Here is a 16,340-nt window from a genome sequence, read left to right as displayed (position 1 = left end):
GAGGTTGGCCCAGCTAAGGGGGTTCATTGTCCAGCCCGCTGTCTCTCTCTGCCCCAGCCCCGGGAAGAGGTTGACCCAGGGCCTTGACCGCTCCACACCAGACCCCCAGCCGCCCTGTCCACGGCTGTCCAGGGTTCAGTGGGCCCCCTGCTCACCTCACCCCACAGACTGTGGCTGAGGGCTCTGGTTACCCGCCCTAAGATAGATAGGATCCAGCTGGGTGGGACCCCAGGGTCACATTCACACAATCCTTGGCACACTTCTGACCCCTGCTCTCTCCAGACCTGGTGGGGATTCTCCGCGAACCGGGATCAGATGTGCCCGTGTTACCATGCAGTTTCTCTCTTTGGCTTCTGCTGCTTCATGTAAAGAGCCCTGGACACATCTCTCCTCTCCTCCTTGCCTGCATGGATTGAACATCTGTGGGCTCGGTTACTATAAGCTCCATGAGGACAGGGGGAATTTGTTTGTGACGTGTAGTGTCCCCAGCTGTAGGGACAGGACCTGGAACATGGTAGGTGCTCAACAGATGTTAGTTACCACAATGGATAGATTAATGGATAAATGTGCCTAATGCTCACCCCAATCTTTAGACCACCAGTCCCTTTGTGACAGCCCCCTGTAGCTCACCTTCCACATGCCTGACTAATTACCCTGCCCCTGCCTTTCGGCATCTTTCCCCAGCCCCAGGGCAGTCTGCCTTACTGAGTTACTTCTCTGCTCAAAGCCCTTTGCTAATTTTGGATGCCTGGGTTTGGGGACACGAGGGGACCTTCGCAGTCTTCTGCATTCCCCTCCCCTTCCCTCAACCTCCGATCCTCTAACCCACCTGTCCACAGTTGGTTCCTGAGTACAGTCGGCTGCCCCTGAAACTCACGAGTGGCCTCACTGAATGGTGTGGCTTTGGGCTATGTAGCTGGCATCATTGTGATGCCATTCTAAAATTTGAGGGGTGTTGACCTTGGCTATGCTGGTCCTGGGCATCCTCAACATGCTATGGATGTACCACTTCACCCTATCCAAGGGATGAGGCAGGGGAGCCCCTCATGACCCAGAGCCGACAGTGGGAAGCAATTGAAGAGATCTCAAAGATCTTCCCTCAACACTGCTGGAGACTTGGACCCTGGGCCAGATTGGGGGAGGTTGTGCACAGGAGGCTGAGGCTTTTCCCACTCCACCATGAGAAGGCTCAGATTGACTCAACAGGAATCTGTTGAGGGCTTGCCTTTATAACAGGCACTGTTCTAAGCACTGAGGAAGAGCAGTGAACACACAAAAATTCCTGGCCTTGGAGAGCTGGCATTCTAACTGGGGACACGGACAAAGATCCTGGTTCCATTGAAGCCTTTTCCAACCACTGGCAGCTTGAAAAAGATTAAGTATAACGTCAGAACTGTTTAGGACATAGTTGTGGCTGCCATCTTGTTAATGTTAATCTATTTTGAACTTGGAACGTTGACCCCATGTAATTAGCCCAAAAGTTTAGCCCCATCTTGCTTGTGTGCTTGCTTGCTTGTGCCCCAATAAAGACATTTTAAAAAGAAATATTTTATGGCTTGAGCTATGTAACGACTACATGAGTATATATGTGAAAATTCATTGAGCTTTCCGTTAAGATCCATACATTTTACTTTATGTAATAGCTCAGTTTAAACGTTTTAAAATATGGGGGCACCTGGGTGGCTCGGTGGGTTAAGCATCCAACTTTGGATCAGGTCATGATCTCACAGTTTGTGAGTTCAAGCCCCATATTGGGCTGTCGGCTGTCAGCACAAAGCCCACTTTATTAAAAAAAAATTTTTTTTTAAACATTTATTCATTTTTTGAGAGTGAGAGAGACAGAGCATGAGCGGGGAAGGGGCTGAGAGCGAGGGAGACACAGAATCCGAAGCAGGCTCCAGGCTCTGAGCTGTCAGCACAGAGCCCTATGCAGGGCTTGAACTCTCCGACTGCGAGATCATGACCTGGGCTGAAGTCAGACGCTCAGCCGACTGAGCCACCCAGGCGCCCCAGCACAGAGCCCACTTTAGATCCTCTGTTCCCCCCCGCCCCTCCCCCATGCTCTCTCATTCCCTTTCTAATGAACATTTAAAAAATATATATAAAATAATAAAAATTAAGTAAATTCTGATACATGATACAATATGGATGAACCTTGAGGATATTGTGCTAAATGAAAGGAACCAGTCAGAAAAGGACAAATACTATATTATTCCATTTATAGCGGGTCCCTAGAACAGGCAAATTCGAGAGACAGAAAGTAGAATGGTGTTCGCCAGGAGCTGAAGGGAATAGAGAATGGGCAGTTAGCGTTAAACGGCAACAGTTTCCATTTTGGAAGACTGAAAAAAGTTCTGGTGATGGATGGTGGTGACGATTGCATAACAATATGAATGTACTTAATAACACAGAAGTGTACACTTAAAAATGGTAAATTTTATGTTGTACATATTAAAAAACATTTTTAAAGTCGACTTAAAAAAAGACAAAATGGGGCGCCTGGGTGGCTCAGTCGGTTGGGCCTCCGACTTCGGCTCAGGTCATGATCTCACGGTCCGTGGGTTCGAGTTCCGCGTCGGGCTCTGTACCGACAGCTCGGAGCCTGGAGCCTGCTTCGGATTCTGTGTCTCCCTTTCTCTCTGCCCCTCCCCCGCTCAAGCTCTGTCTCTCTCAAAAATAGATAAACATTAAAAATAATAATAATAAAAAAAAAGAAGTGATACGAGATGAGGTCAGATTGGAGTAGGGCGCTTCCAGGCCCCCCTGGAAAGCCCCAGTTGAAGGCTATTAACCGAAGAGGATTAGCACATAAAACGGGGGGGGCTGGCAGTAACAGAGTTATCCACCCCGCAAGGCCAGGCAAGGGCAGTTATCCAACCCGCAAAAGCCATATCTGCAGTCCCTTGGCCTCCATAAGGCAAGGCACTGCCATGCGGGGACAGGATACGCGCGCGCGCCACCCTCAGGCTGCCTGAAAGCCTGCGCAGCCGCGGCATCAAGACTCCTGTGATTGGCCAGGCTGAGAGGAGCGCCAGCCAATCAACTGCCGGTACAGGGGGCTTGTGCACGCCCCCTCCCCAGCACGTTGACAGCCACGTGGGCACTGCTGGGAGAGCGCCGGAGCCCAGCTCTGCGCAGGCGCAGTGTGCTCTGCTCCGCTCGGACGTGGGCGAGGGCGTGCGTGAGTGGCGGTCGTGTCGGCGACCTGGCCGCCGTCTTCGGGGCTCCCAGTGTCCCTTCTCCTCTTGAAGCAGTTATGGCTCTTATTTTCTTGTTGATCCTTACAGAAGGAGTGGATTCAAGCACAGGCGTTTTACATAGTTGTGTCTTTTGTGTTTTTGTGTTTGTTTTTACTAACGCAGCGGAACAGTATGTGTGGAGCCCCGACACAGGCCCTTTTACGCGCGGTCCACACGACAACCCTGGGAAAGATAGAAGCTTCACAGTGTCGGATCCTGGCAGACAGCACCTTAACCAAGGGATGGAAGTTAAAGTCACCAGCAGTGAGTCACGGTGACATCATAAGCCCCCGATATGCGAAGGGAACATCACCTCTCTGGTATCCTTCCCAGTAATGTGAAAACCTCAATCCAATCAAGATAAACCAAGTGGAGAGAGTCTACACAGTTGCCGACCGGTTCTCTTGAGGAGTGCCAAGGGCATGAACGACAAGGGGCTGTCACTGACTGGAGGAGTCTAAGGAGACATGACAATTAAATGCCATGAGAGATCTTGGATTGGGTCCTGGAACAGAAAAAGGAGGAGTAGAAAACCTGGAGAAATCCAAATCAAGGCTGTAGTTTATTAATAGTATTATACCAAGGTTAAGTTCTTAGTTTTAATAAGTGTACTTGGTTACATAAGATGTTAACAGTAGGGGCAGCAAGGTGAAGGGTAAATGGGAACACTCTATGCTATTTTTGAACTTTTCTGTAAGTCTAAAATTATCTAAAAGTTAAAAGTTAAGAAAGAAATCTAGGAAGCAGGTACTATCAATATGCCCATTTCCCAGAGGAGGAAACGGAATCACAGAGAAGTTAAGATATCTCGCCAAGGTCACACAGTCAGGAAGCAACAGGGCATGTTCCAAACCCATGGAATATGGATCCAGAACCCCCTTCTCTCTATTCTTCTTCTTTTTTTTTTAAGTGGGCTCCACACCCAGCGTGGTTCCCAGACATGAGGCTTGAACTCACAATCCTGAGATCAAGACCTGAGCTGAGACTGAGACCTGAACTGAGATCAAGAGTGGAACGCTTAAAGACTGAGCCACCCAGATGCCCCCAGGGTAACTTGTTGTCAAGAAGATACTGCAATAAATGTTCTTTTCACACCTCCACTTATACTTCTTAGGTATATTCTAAAAGTGATTTTCTGGATCAGAAGATGTGTTAAATAGGATTCTCCAGAGAAACAGAACCAGTTAGAATAGAGAGAAACAAAGAGAACGAGAGAGAGAGAGAGGAGGGGGTGTTATTACAAGGAAATGACTCACATGATTATGGAGGCTAATAAGTCCAATATCGCAGTTGGCAAGCTGGAGACCCAGGAGAGCAGACGATGTAGTTCTAGTCCAAGTCTGAAGCTCTGAGAACCCAGAGGGCCAATGAATGTAAGTTCCGGTGTGAGAGCTGGCAAATTTGAGATCCAAGAAGTTCCAGTCTGGAGGGAGAAAAAAGACGGATGTCAGACATTAGGCGTTTTCTTCTTACTGGACAGAAGGTCAGTATTTTTGTTCTGTTCAGGCTTCCGCCTGGTTGAATGAGGCCCCTCCATATTGGGGAGGGCAGTCTGTTTTCCCGTTTATAATTCAAATATGAATCCCACCCAAACACACCCTCACAGACACACCCAGAAGAACATTTGACCAACCATCTGGGTACCCCATGGCTCAGTCGACTTGATATATAAAATTATAACCACCAGAAAAGGAAAGGACACTTGTCATTTTGAAACCTCTCAACAAACTGCCCACATCCACCCACAACGTTCTTGCGGCCTCCCCGGCACTTGGTGTTGTCGGGTGTCCTGAATTTTGCCCATCTGGTAGTCACCGGTCCCCTTTTGAAAAAAGTCTCCATTGTTCAACCAGATGTTTTTCCTACAAAACATCTTGCAGAGCTCATGCCTGGACCAGGGAGTGGGCAACCGGAGAATGGCCTACATAACTCCCACCATGGCCCGAGGCCCAACCCCCTAACCACCCCCAAGCTGGTCTTCTGGGGAAAGTTAGGATGGAAACACAAAGGAGATCCCCAGCTCAACTATCCTTAGTCCAGGAATTTCCTGGAAATTATGCCCTTCCTTTGTGCATGCTTAAACACCAACATTGCAGACAAATGTCTGAGTCCTGGCTCATCAACTTTAATTCCTTTTACCCAGCGAGCCTTTTTTGAGTGCCTGCTGTATGCAGGCAATGTATGGGCACTGGAGACAGAGCGGTGAACAAAGCAAGCAAAGCCCTGCCCGTGGAGTTTTTATGCTCACAGGATGAGATACAAGTTGAGAAAACAGGAGATGATAAGAAAAAGAAAGCGAGGAAAGGAGATAGCGTGGTAGGCCTTTAATTTTTTCATTAAAATATAATTGACATACAGTGTTATATTAGCATCAGATATAAGTGGGGGCTTTTAAAATGACTTTGCAAAAAGTTTATTTATTTTGAGAGAGAGAGTGCAAGCAGGGGAGGGGCAGAGAGAGAGAGAGGGAGAGGGAGAATCCCAAGCAGGCTCCCACTGTCAGTGCAGAGCCCAATGCGGGGCTTGATCCCACTAACCGTGAGATCATAATCTGAGCCGAAATCAAGAGTCAGACGCTTAACTGACTGAGCCACCGAGGCACCCCTAAAAATGACTTTTTAAAGTGAAAGTTTTTATGGAGGCAGACACAGCAACTGTCAGGTGCAAACACATGTGAACAATTCCCTCGTGCTCACCCTCTCAAAGTCAGTCTGGGTGATGCTGTTATTTTAGAGCAGGTGGTCAGGGAGGGCCTCTCCAAAGTGGTGACATTTGAGCAGAAGAAGTGAAGGCATCACCATGCAGGCATCTTTTGGAAATGTGACTGCTGGAAGGGACCGCTGGTGCAAGGGTCCTGAGGTGGGAGTGTGTTTGGGTGCTCAACAAATACTGGTTGAGTGTCTGACTCTTGATTTCGGTTGGGGGTCATGATCTCACAGTTCGTGGGTTTGAGCCCTGAGTCGGGCTCTGTGCTGGCAGCACGGAGCCTGCTTGGGATTCTTTGTCTCTCTCCCTCTGCTCCCCCTCCGCCCCCGCCCCCCCCCCATGCTCTCTTTCTCTCTCAAAATAAATAAATAAGAAATACATGTGGAAGGATCTAGGAGCAGGGGGAGCAGCGTAATCCTAGGAGAGTGGCTTGGTCTCTCTGAACCTTGAGTTTCCTTATCTATAAAATGGGTCTACACATTTCCACCCCAAGAGGGTGGCAGTGAGGACTAAATGGGATTGTGTTTGGCACAGTGCCTAGCATGGAGTGACCCCTCGAGAAACAGAAGACATTATGAACAACAGCTTCTGCCTGTTTTCAGGAAGGAGAAGCTAGATACGAGGGGGCTAGCATAGTGGGGGCTGCCCAGATAGGCGGGTGCAGGGGGAAGGGGGCAGTGGCTCTTTCCCGGAGACACACAAGTACAGAGTTGTGTGTTCTGATTTTTAGATGGCCGTGAGAGTCAGGACGGTTCTAGGGGACTCCCTAGATTAAGGAAAGGCAGAGTTTTTCTTTCATAACCGTGGCGAGCCCTTCGGGGCGACTCCGTTTCTTACAAGATCCCACCCTTCATTTAGATGGGAAACTGAGGCACAGAGGGGCTGGGACCCGAGAACTCCAGACAGGAGTTGAGAAGGGGTCTACACACTGGACAGCCAGTGATGGGGGAGTCCACTGGGGCGGGGGCCTCCGAACAGGATCAGCCCCCTCCCTCCACCTCAACCCCTTCAAGCAGACAAGAGACTCAGGGAAGGACAGAAACGACAGAGACATGGAGTGAGAGAAACAGTGACCTAGAAAGGTGAAACAGAGACCCAGAGATGGAGGGACAGGGGAACAGACAGAGAGAGACAGTGAGGCTGGCAGATTCGGAGACAAAGACATAAAAAGACTGGGCGAGGTAGAGAGGGACCTAGAGACAGAGAAAGAGACACCGACACGGACTAGAATCAGAGGGACGCGGCAGAGCCAGAGAGGGTCGCCCCCTAGGGAGACCCCGGGCTGCCCCGTCTGGGGACGCGCCAAGAGCTCCCCCACTCCGCCCCCGTCGTGCCTGGGCAGTGACTTCAGAGGCCCCGCGGATTCTATAAATGGCCAAACGGCCGAGGGCCGGGGCGGGGCGGAGCCGAGTGAGTCAGCGCTTCGCGTCACCGCCGGCCGGATCCCGCCGGGCCCCGCTCCCGCCCTCGCCCCTCCCGGGCCGCCAGGGGGCGCCAGCCGCCTGCTCCGCCGAGGCGCGCGTTCCCCGCCTTGCGCCGCAGATACCCGGGCCCGCCCCGGGCCGCTCAGCGTGGGCAGGATCCCGGAATCTGCGCGTTCGAATCCTGGCTGCGTCGCCCTCGTGCTGTGTAAGGCCAGGCGGGCGGCGTCACCTCTCTGTGCCGCGTACAGACCCCACGTCGGAAGGCTGTTGTGAGGCATGAGTGAACAGACCCAGTGCATTTAGGATTATACCAGGAGCTAATTGTGGGCTCGTTTTATGTATTTTAGCCTATTGGTTTAGACCAGTGGTTCTCAAACAGGAAAGATCTGCCTTCCCTCTCCCGTCTCCCTGCTGGGACATTTGGCAATGTCCGGAGACGTTGCTGTTTGTCAAGACTAAGGGGGTGCTACTGGCATCTGGTAGGTAGAGGCCGGAGATGCCGCCTCAATTACGGTAAGGCCCAGGAGAGACTCTGGCCGGGAAGAATTATCCGGCCCTGTTGTCCACAGTGCCGGGGTTGAGGAACCTTGACTTAGCGCGATGGCATTAGGGGCAGGGGCCTGGGGTCAAATTCTGCTCTGCCACTGACACTGTGTGACACTCGGAAAGGGATTCCATACCCCATGCCTCAGTTTCCCCATCTGTAAAGTGTGTATAATAACAGCATCTGGGGGCGACTGGGTGGCTCAGTCGGTTGAGTGTCTGACTCTGGATTTTGGCTCAGGTCATGATCTGACTGTTGATGAGATAAAGCCCCGCATGGGGTTCTGCACTGACGGCGGGGACCTACTTGGAATTCTCTCTCCTTCGCTCTCTGCCCCTCCTCCACTCGTGCACGGGCGAGCGCTCTCCCTCTCTCTCTCTCTCTCTCAAAATAAATAAGGGCGCCTGGGTGGCTCAGTCAGTTAGCACCCGACTTCGGCTCAGGTCATGATCTCACAGTTTGTGAGTTCAAGCCCCATGTCTGGCTCTGTGCTGACAGCTCAGAGCCTGGAGCCTGCTTCGGATTCTGTCTCCCTCTCTCTCTGCCCCTCCCCTGCTCACGCCCTGTCTATCTCTCTCTCAAAAATAAATAAACATTAAAAAAAATTTTTTAAATAAAATAAATAAATTCACTTAAAAAAAGTAACAGCATCCCTTTCTAAGGGCGTTGTGAGGCACGAGTTGGTACATGTACAGTCCTTGTAACAGGGCCTGACATAAGAGCCGCTGTCATATCAGCATATCACAGCCGTGCCCTTAGCATGTGGCCAGCAAATTGCACGTCCCATCAGTATATGGCAGATATTGCTGACATCATCCAAGTGTCACTAACGTGGCCTTGCCATAAGTGGCATGATGTGGTCAATGTCATCCTCCTCTGTGGTCCCCGGGGGTGAGATCTGGCCAGATGGGGCTGTTTACGCGGGATCCCTCCAGGCCGGCCTGGCTGGGACAAGGAAACCTGCTAACACAGACACCCCACGGCCAAGGCAACCCGCAGGTAGATGGGGAGGGTAAAATCCAGGATCTCTGCTCCCCCAGGTCCTTCCGAGGGACCGGAGGGGATGGAAGTGGGGTGCCAGGCGCTCAGGGGAAATACTGGCCTTATCCTGAGTCCTTTCCTGTGCCAGGCACTCCACACCGGGCAAGGACTGTCCATTGGTCCATTTCACAGATGTGGCAACAGAGGCTCAGCTACAGACCGTTGGCGTCTGGAGCTAAACCCAGGGTGGTGCTCACTAAGCTACTGTGGGCTGCGGTCTTGCCTCAAGACCGGAGACAGACAAGGAGAGGTGACCTCAGTGACAGACACGGAGAGACTAGGTGACCCTCCCAGAGGTCCAAAGAACAGTGGAGGGTAGGGAAGGATGGGGAAAGCTTGATCTCTTATGAACAAGCCCCCCCCCCCCCCCCCGCCCCCAATAATAACCCAGGCCGCCCCCCTAGGTGGAAACAATGACACAATCGGCTCCCAATACCAAGGCCCTGACATCACGTGGGGGGGAGAGGGGGGTGGCCGAGGTGGGGGGTGCCCCGCCCCTTGGCAGGCCCCTGCGGCCAATGGGATGGCCTTGGAAGAGGCCCGGGCCGCCTCCGGAGCTTCAAAAACGTGTGAGGAGGGAAGAAGGGGCTGCAGACGGAGCCTTAAGCTGCTGCCTCAGTCCTCAGTGCCTCTGCCCACCACCAGCCAGCATGTCTTCTGCTCACTTCAACCGGGGCCCCGCCTATGGGTTGTCGGCTGAGGTCAAGAACAAGGTAGGCCCCCCCCAACCCCGGCCCATACACCCCGGCAGGCCAACGGCCCCATGGGGTTCTGGTCTATCCCATGTGATTTGGGACCAGAGGGGACAAAAGGACAAATATGGGGTACGGCCCGCCTTCCTCCCCATCCTGAGCATCCCAGAGCCCTCAGCGACTGTTGGGGTGGGGCGTGTAAAATGGGGGGCATGCAGGCAACCATATAGGTAAACTGAGGAGGTCAGTCCCTGGTGAAGACCCCGCTTGATCAGAGCCTCCTGTTAACCTGTCCCCTGTTCCTTTTATGTTGGGGGGCGGGGGGCTGGGAAAGGACTTGATCTTCCTTGCACCCACCATCTCAAAAAGGAACTGGGGAGTGGTTGAGAGCTGGGATGGTGGGGAAGGGAGGCCCAGAAAGTGTGGGAGATCCTGAAGGGGGGGGGCGGAGACAGCTGGGGAGGTCAGAGAGGGAGCATTAGGGACACGACGGACATGTCCTCGTTTTGGGCTGGGAGAACATGCACACACCACCTTCATGCTATGGATGGGTAAACTGAGGTTCAGAGAGGAGGGGTAAGTAGCTAGGGTTCTAAATAAGGGAGCTGCAGAGCTAGGATCCTGGCCTCCCCCCCCACACACACACCCCCGAATGGGGGTTCAGCTTCTGCAGGGCAGTGAACTTGAAGTCCCCAACTCACTGGAATGCTCCCGTGAGCGTTGCCAGGGGAGAAGTCCCAGCCCCATTTGACAGAGGGGAACACTGAGGCTCGGGGTGGCTTGTCCCAGTGTACAGCGAGGACGCGGAGAGCTGGAATAGGATCCAGGGTCGGGGGATCCTGGCTGCTGGAGGAGGGGGCTGGTGGGGGGGGCGGGTGCGCGGGCCGGGAGCGATCCCAGCGCCGCCCCCCTCCCCCCCAGCGCCGGCCCCAGAGCCGCGAGAAGCCGCCGCGCCTTATAAGGCGGCCTCGGGGAGCCCGGCCCGCGGGGCCGCGCTATATAAGGGCCGGTTTGCTTTATAAAGCCGGGCTGGTGGGGAGGGGGGCGGCAGGGCCGGGGCCAGGTGAGGGGCCGCCCCCTCCCACCTCCTCCTCCCCCAGGAGAAGGGCCAGCTCCGTCCCCCAGAGTCCTGGAGCCTGTCGGGGCTGGGGCTGAGGGTTCTGGAGAAACGGAGGGGGGGCAACGTGGGGAGGGGGGCAGAGGGCGAGGGACGGAGAGGGACGGAGATTCTGGGAGCCCAGAGACTTGAGAGGGACGGATGGGGAGGGTGAGCCACGAGCGCGAGATAAGACCGAGACAGGGATGGGGAGGCCGAGAGAGGAGCCGGACGAGCCCCACCCCCACCAGAGGCAGGGAACCTGGAGTCGGAGACCAGCCTCGAGGCAGAGATGGCCCCACCAGGAGCCCCACCCCCAGCCAGACGTGGAGGGATGGGGACAGGAAGACTGGGCCAAGGAAAGACAGGGTTGGAGAGAGAGAGAGAGGTCACGGGGATGGGGAGAGGGAGAAATACCGCCACACGCACAGGGCCAGGAGTAAGACAGAGACAAGCTCCCGGCCACTCCACCCGGAGCTGGAGCCCAGGAGATGAGGGCCTGAAGAGACACTGAGGCAGGCGTGCAAGACAGGACAGTCCCCTGCAAGGCAGTACTCAGGGCACCTCCTTAGGGCTCCTCCTCCCCTGCCTGGGGGCCCAGGCTTCCAGCAGAGGGGGACGGGCAGGGCCCCCCTAGGCACTGGGGATAAGCTAAGCCCCAAGTTTGGCCTGGAGGGGGAACCAAGAGGCCAGGCACCGCCCCGCCCCCAGCTCTGAGTACCCCCCACTCTCCGCCCCCCGCCTTGTCCGCATTCTCTGGTGCCAAACCTCAGAATGTCCGGAATGGCCCCCTGGGCAGGTGCCACCTCAGCCCTGGCCCTCAGCCCACTTCAACCCCCACCCCTACCCCCCCCCCCCCCCCCATGGACGCTGGGGCAGAATTGCCTTAGTTGGGAAGGGGACGAAGATGATCAGGCCCAGGGAATATCAGATGGGGTCCGAGGACTGAGTCTGCTCCACGCTGCGTCCTCACCACTTTCTCTGCACCCCCCACCCCCAGCTGGCCCAGAAGTACGACCACCAGCGGGAGCAGGAGCTTCGAGAATGGATCGAGGGGGTGACAGGGCGCCGCATCGGCAACAACTTCATGGACGGCCTCAAAGATGGCATCATTCTTTGCGAGTGAGTGGAGCAGACTCTGCCTTGGGCTGCCCTCAACCTGGGCGTTCATCCCCGCCTCTCAGCCCCTCAACCAACTAGGGGCTCCAAGCCGGGTCAGGCACTTTATATCCGAGACCTGGGAACAGTGGTGGCAAATAATCATTGTGCCCATTTAACAGGAAAGAAAACTGAGGCTCAGGTAAAACACATGGCCCCAAGTCCCATACTGTTCCAACAGAAGTGACTCCAGAATCTAGGAAGGCAGGGCGGGCCCATTTATGGCCTCCAAGAGTTCCAAGTTCCAAGAAAGGGAGATTGTGGCCAGAGGGCAACAGGCAATGATGGCTGTCCATCACTGGCTTGACACGAGAGATATACCACAGTCATTTAAGTAGGTCCCCATCTTCTACTCTTCTCAGAACTTAAATCATCGAGAGAAATGAAAGCCCACGCAGCTCCCAAGCTTTGATTCCAGATTCCACGGCAACGTTAATGCTGGCTAGGGCCCTGAGCCCAGTGGGGGTCCTGTCTGCATCTCTGAGTCTGACCCAGGGCAGGGTGACCATGGTGGCCAGAGAATGCCCTTGAGAAGCTTCCCGAAGGTGCAGGCTTACCAAGATCTAGGTGCTGGAAAGGTGGCAGGGTGGGGGGATCCTGTTCTGTGGTATCCACTCGGGACAAGGAATAGGGGGACACCTTGGTGTCCCAGCTCGGACAGGGTTGCTTGGACATTAAAGAGTGCCGAGCCCACCCCCCCACCCCTCCCCCCATTCAGTCCTTCATGCCGTGAGAATTTATGGAGCACCTGCTGCGTGCCAGGTCTAGGCACTGGGGATAATGAACAAAACAGACTTGACTTTGAGTTCACGTAGAGCTTTCGTCCTAGTGAGGGCAGATCGATCAAATAATCAATGAGATAATCACATAACATACTTGCCGAGGGTGGGAAGTGCCGGGGAGAGAAGTCTGGTGGGGAATGACGGGGGGCCGGGGTGGGGAAAAGGGTGGCTGCTTTGTACAGAATGGCCTGGAAGGTCTTTCTGAAGAGGTAACATTTGAGAGGAATCTTGGATGAAGTGAGGGAGGGACCTGGGAGGGCGTCTGAGGGGAGAGTGGGTCAGGCAGGGGGGCAGCCGTGCAAAGGCCCTGAGGTGGGAGTGAGCGAGTGTAGTGTGTTCAAGGAACAACCAGGAGAGATAGGAGGTGGAGGGAGTTAGCTGGGTGGAGCGGGGCGGGGTGGGGGGGCACACTTTCAGTCATGCTAAGTATTAGGATCTTTATTCTGAAGGGAAACCATGGGACAGCTTTGAATTGGGAAGTAACTAGAATTGTTGTTGAAAAGACCATTCGAGCTACAAGATGAAGGGTCGGGAGGAGACATGGTGGAAGCTGGGAGCCCCAGGGAGGCCCCTGCAAAGAGCCCAGGAGAGAGATGTGGGCGGCTTGGAGCAGGGTGGGAGTGGCAAGGAGCTGTGGGCTTCTAGATGTCTTTGGAAGGCAGAGCCAAAGGACTTGCTGAGTGCTTGGGTGTGTGGATGGGAGAAAAGGATAGGAGAGTCAAAGGCAAGTCTGAGGGCTTTGCCCAAGCACCTGGAAGGCTGTGTTTACTGAGCCTGGGAAGATGGAAGGGGCTGAGCTGGGGGAAGCGGGTGTCAGGAGGCAGGGGTGGGTGCACTGGATTTGAGATAGCATGTAGGGAGCTGGATTGGGGAGTGAGGGGCCCGGCTGCACGGAGACACTGGGGAGCTGTTGGCGTATCGGTGGCATTTGCGGTCAAGAGACTGGAGGAGATCAAGGGGGTGAGTGTGGCCAGGAAGGGAAGTCCAAGGCCCAGGCAGCAGGCTTTCCACAGTGCAGATGCCTGGAGAGGACTAGCAGCCCGAAAGGTGGTTGCCAGGGAGACAAGGTCACAGCAGGGGACTCCTGCAAGCCTGGGATACGGGGACTTTCTGCTAGAGAGCCCAGCCCAGCTCCCGATTTCCCATCTCAGTCCTGCCCGGGTGTGCGGGGTGGATCAGTGGGGCCGCAGCTGAGCTGGTTGCCGTGGGAACCCGCAACATCGCCCACTGGCTGTCACCCTGACCCCTTGTCCCGCGGGGCTGGGCGTACCTTCCTCGCTGCCTTCCCCGGCTCCTTGTAGGTTCATCAATAAACTCCAGCCGGGCTCCGTGAAGAAGGTCAACGAGTCGACCCAAAACTGGCACCAGGTGAGCCCAGCCTCTTTTCTGTACTCTTTCAACCCCTGGCCCACACCGCCCCTCGGCCCTCCCCCCCCCAACCCTGCCTCCCTCCACTGACTGGCGCCTGCTCCCCTCCAGCTGGAAAACATCGGCAACTTCATCAAGGCCATCACCAAGTATGGGGTGAAGCCCCATGACATTTTCGAGGCCAACGACCTGTTTGAGAACACCAACCACACCCAGGTGCAGTCTACCCTCCTGGCCCTGGCCAGCATGGTGAGTGAGGCTGAAGGGTGGGCGTGGGGCGGGTGGGCTGTGGAGGGTGTGGGCTGGGATTCGAGTGGGGGCCACTCGTGCCCCCGGGGCCCAGCATGGGTGGGAGGGGGGAGCAGGTGCTAACTGGGGACGGTGCCTGGAGGCTCCCTTGTCAGTCCCTGCTCCCTTGGCCCTCCCCAGGCCAAGACGAAAGGGAATAAAGTGAACGTAGGGGTGAAGTACGCGGAGAAGCAGGAACGGAGATTTGAGCCAGAGAAGCTACGAGAAGGGAGGAACATCATTGGGCTTCAGGTACTGCCCCTTCTTCACCGGGGGTCTTGCTGCTGAGCTGGGCGGGGAGGTCAAGGAGGCCAGGAGGGCACCCCGGTCCCGGCAGGCTTTGGGGCACAGGCTGTTTGGCCCTACCTCGGATGTATGCCGGGCACTGTGCTTGGCGTCCAGCGGCTCTGAGCGGTGGGTGCTATTGTTACACCCTTTATCCAGATGAGGAAACTGGGGCCTGGAGAAGCCGGCTCACTTACCGCGATTGCCCGCGTGATACGTGGCCGCGCTGGGGCTCGAACCCTGGAAGCCAGGCCCCGGGGCTCGGAGCCACCTACAGGCCACGTGACCTGCCTTTTCTGGGCCTCAGTGTCCAGTCCGGAGCCTGACAATGGAAGCAGGTGTCTCGGCAGAGGGCGAGCCAGGGTCCGCCGACGCGCTCTGTCTCGTGGCCCCGGGTGAGGCTCTGTGACCTTCGGGCTGATTCTCCTTCCTAGATGGGCACGAACAAGTTTGCCAGCCAGCAGGGCATGACGGCCTACGGCACCCGGCGCCACCTGTACGACCCCAAGCTGGGCACGGACCAGCCCCTGGACCAGGCTACCATCAGCCTGCAGATGGGCAGCAACAAGGGGGCCAGCCAGGTGCGTGGGGGGGGGGGGGAGGGGGCCGCGGGCTGGGCCGCTGGGGTGGCCCCTGCCCTGCTGGGTGCCCGCGGTCTGACGGGCTGCGCCCTCTGCAGGCCGGGATGACCGCACCCGGGACCAAGCGACAGATCTTCGAGCCGGGGCTGGGCATGGAGCATTGCGACACGCTCAACGTCAGCCTGCAGATGGGCAGCAACAAGGGGGCCTCGCAGCGGGGCATGACGGTGTACGGGCTGCCGCGCCAGGTCTATGACCCCAAGTACTGCCTGACGCCCGAGTACCCGGAGCTGGGCGAGCCTGCCCACAACCACCACCCGCACAACTACTACAACTCGGCCTAGGGCCCTGGGGCCCCCCACCCCCCCGCCCCGCCTTCCCCCCAGGGAGGCTGCCTGCTGCTCTCGGCAGGGGCCGCGCCGCCCCCGTCGACCCCTCCCCCTGCATGGCGTCCCCCCGCCCCCGCCGCCGGCACCTGCCCACAGGGTTAGCATTTGGTGGGGGAGGGGGGCAAACTGGGGGGCTTGCGGGGGAGGGGAGGGGGCCCTCCTCCCTGGAGCGCCGCGGGACCCAACACCGAGCCGGGTGTTCCCAACAGCACCCAGAGGACGCACTGAGCAAGGCTACCCCAGCTGTCATTCCCTCCCCCCTCACAAGTGGGTCCCCCCAGGACAAGAAGTCCCCCCCCTCCAAGCAAAACCCCCAGAGCCCAGGCTCGGCCTGCCCCCACCCCATTCCCACAGTGGGAGCAAACTGCATGCCCAGAGACCCAGCGGACACACGCGGTTTGGTTTGCAGCGACAGGCATACGTGGATGTGACAGCGGCGTTTGTAACGCGAGCACTTTCTTTTTCTATTTCACTGGAGCACAATAAACGGCTGTAAAATCATGGACTCGGGGCTGCTCTTTGCTGGAGCCCGCGTGTCTCTTGCACCCGTGCAAACAGCCTTGCTCGGATCGGCTCCGCGTCCCGCATACGCGTCTGCAGGGGCACAACGCTCACACCGTCAGATGCGCACACGGAGCACGCGGCCACTTGGCGGGCCCCGGGACAGGCACTCACACGCAGAATCCGTGCCCTACTTTGTGTGTGTGGAGCACACACACTCCCCTTGCACAGATGCACACGTGCGGC

The 16,340-nt window shown here is 56.1% G+C and overlaps 1 protein-coding gene across 1 annotated transcript; it reads left to right on the top strand.

The window, feature by feature from the left end:
• The first annotated feature begins 9,507 nt into the window (after positions 1-9,507).
• Positions 9,508-16,096, top strand: CNN1 (calponin 1). The gene is made up of 7 exons (XM_027050170.2): positions 9,508-9,667; positions 11,743-11,864; positions 13,984-14,050; positions 14,162-14,299; positions 14,480-14,590; positions 15,058-15,204; positions 15,303-16,096. Exons 1-7 carry the CDS (start codon positions 9,605-9,607, stop codon positions 15,546-15,548), a joined length of 894 nt encoding a protein of 297 aa, XP_026905971.1. The 5' UTR covers positions 9,508-9,604; the 3' UTR covers positions 15,549-16,096.
• The last annotated feature ends 244 nt before the right edge of the window (positions 16,097-16,340 follow it).

The sequence above is a fragment of the Acinonyx jubatus genome, chromosome A2, assembly GCF_027475565.1.
Source record: "Acinonyx jubatus isolate Ajub_Pintada_27869175 chromosome A2, VMU_Ajub_asm_v1.0, whole genome shotgun sequence".
Taxonomy (NCBI): Eukaryota; Metazoa; Chordata; class Mammalia; order Carnivora; family Felidae; genus Acinonyx; species Acinonyx jubatus.
This window is presented reverse-complemented; position numbering and strand designations above follow the sequence as displayed.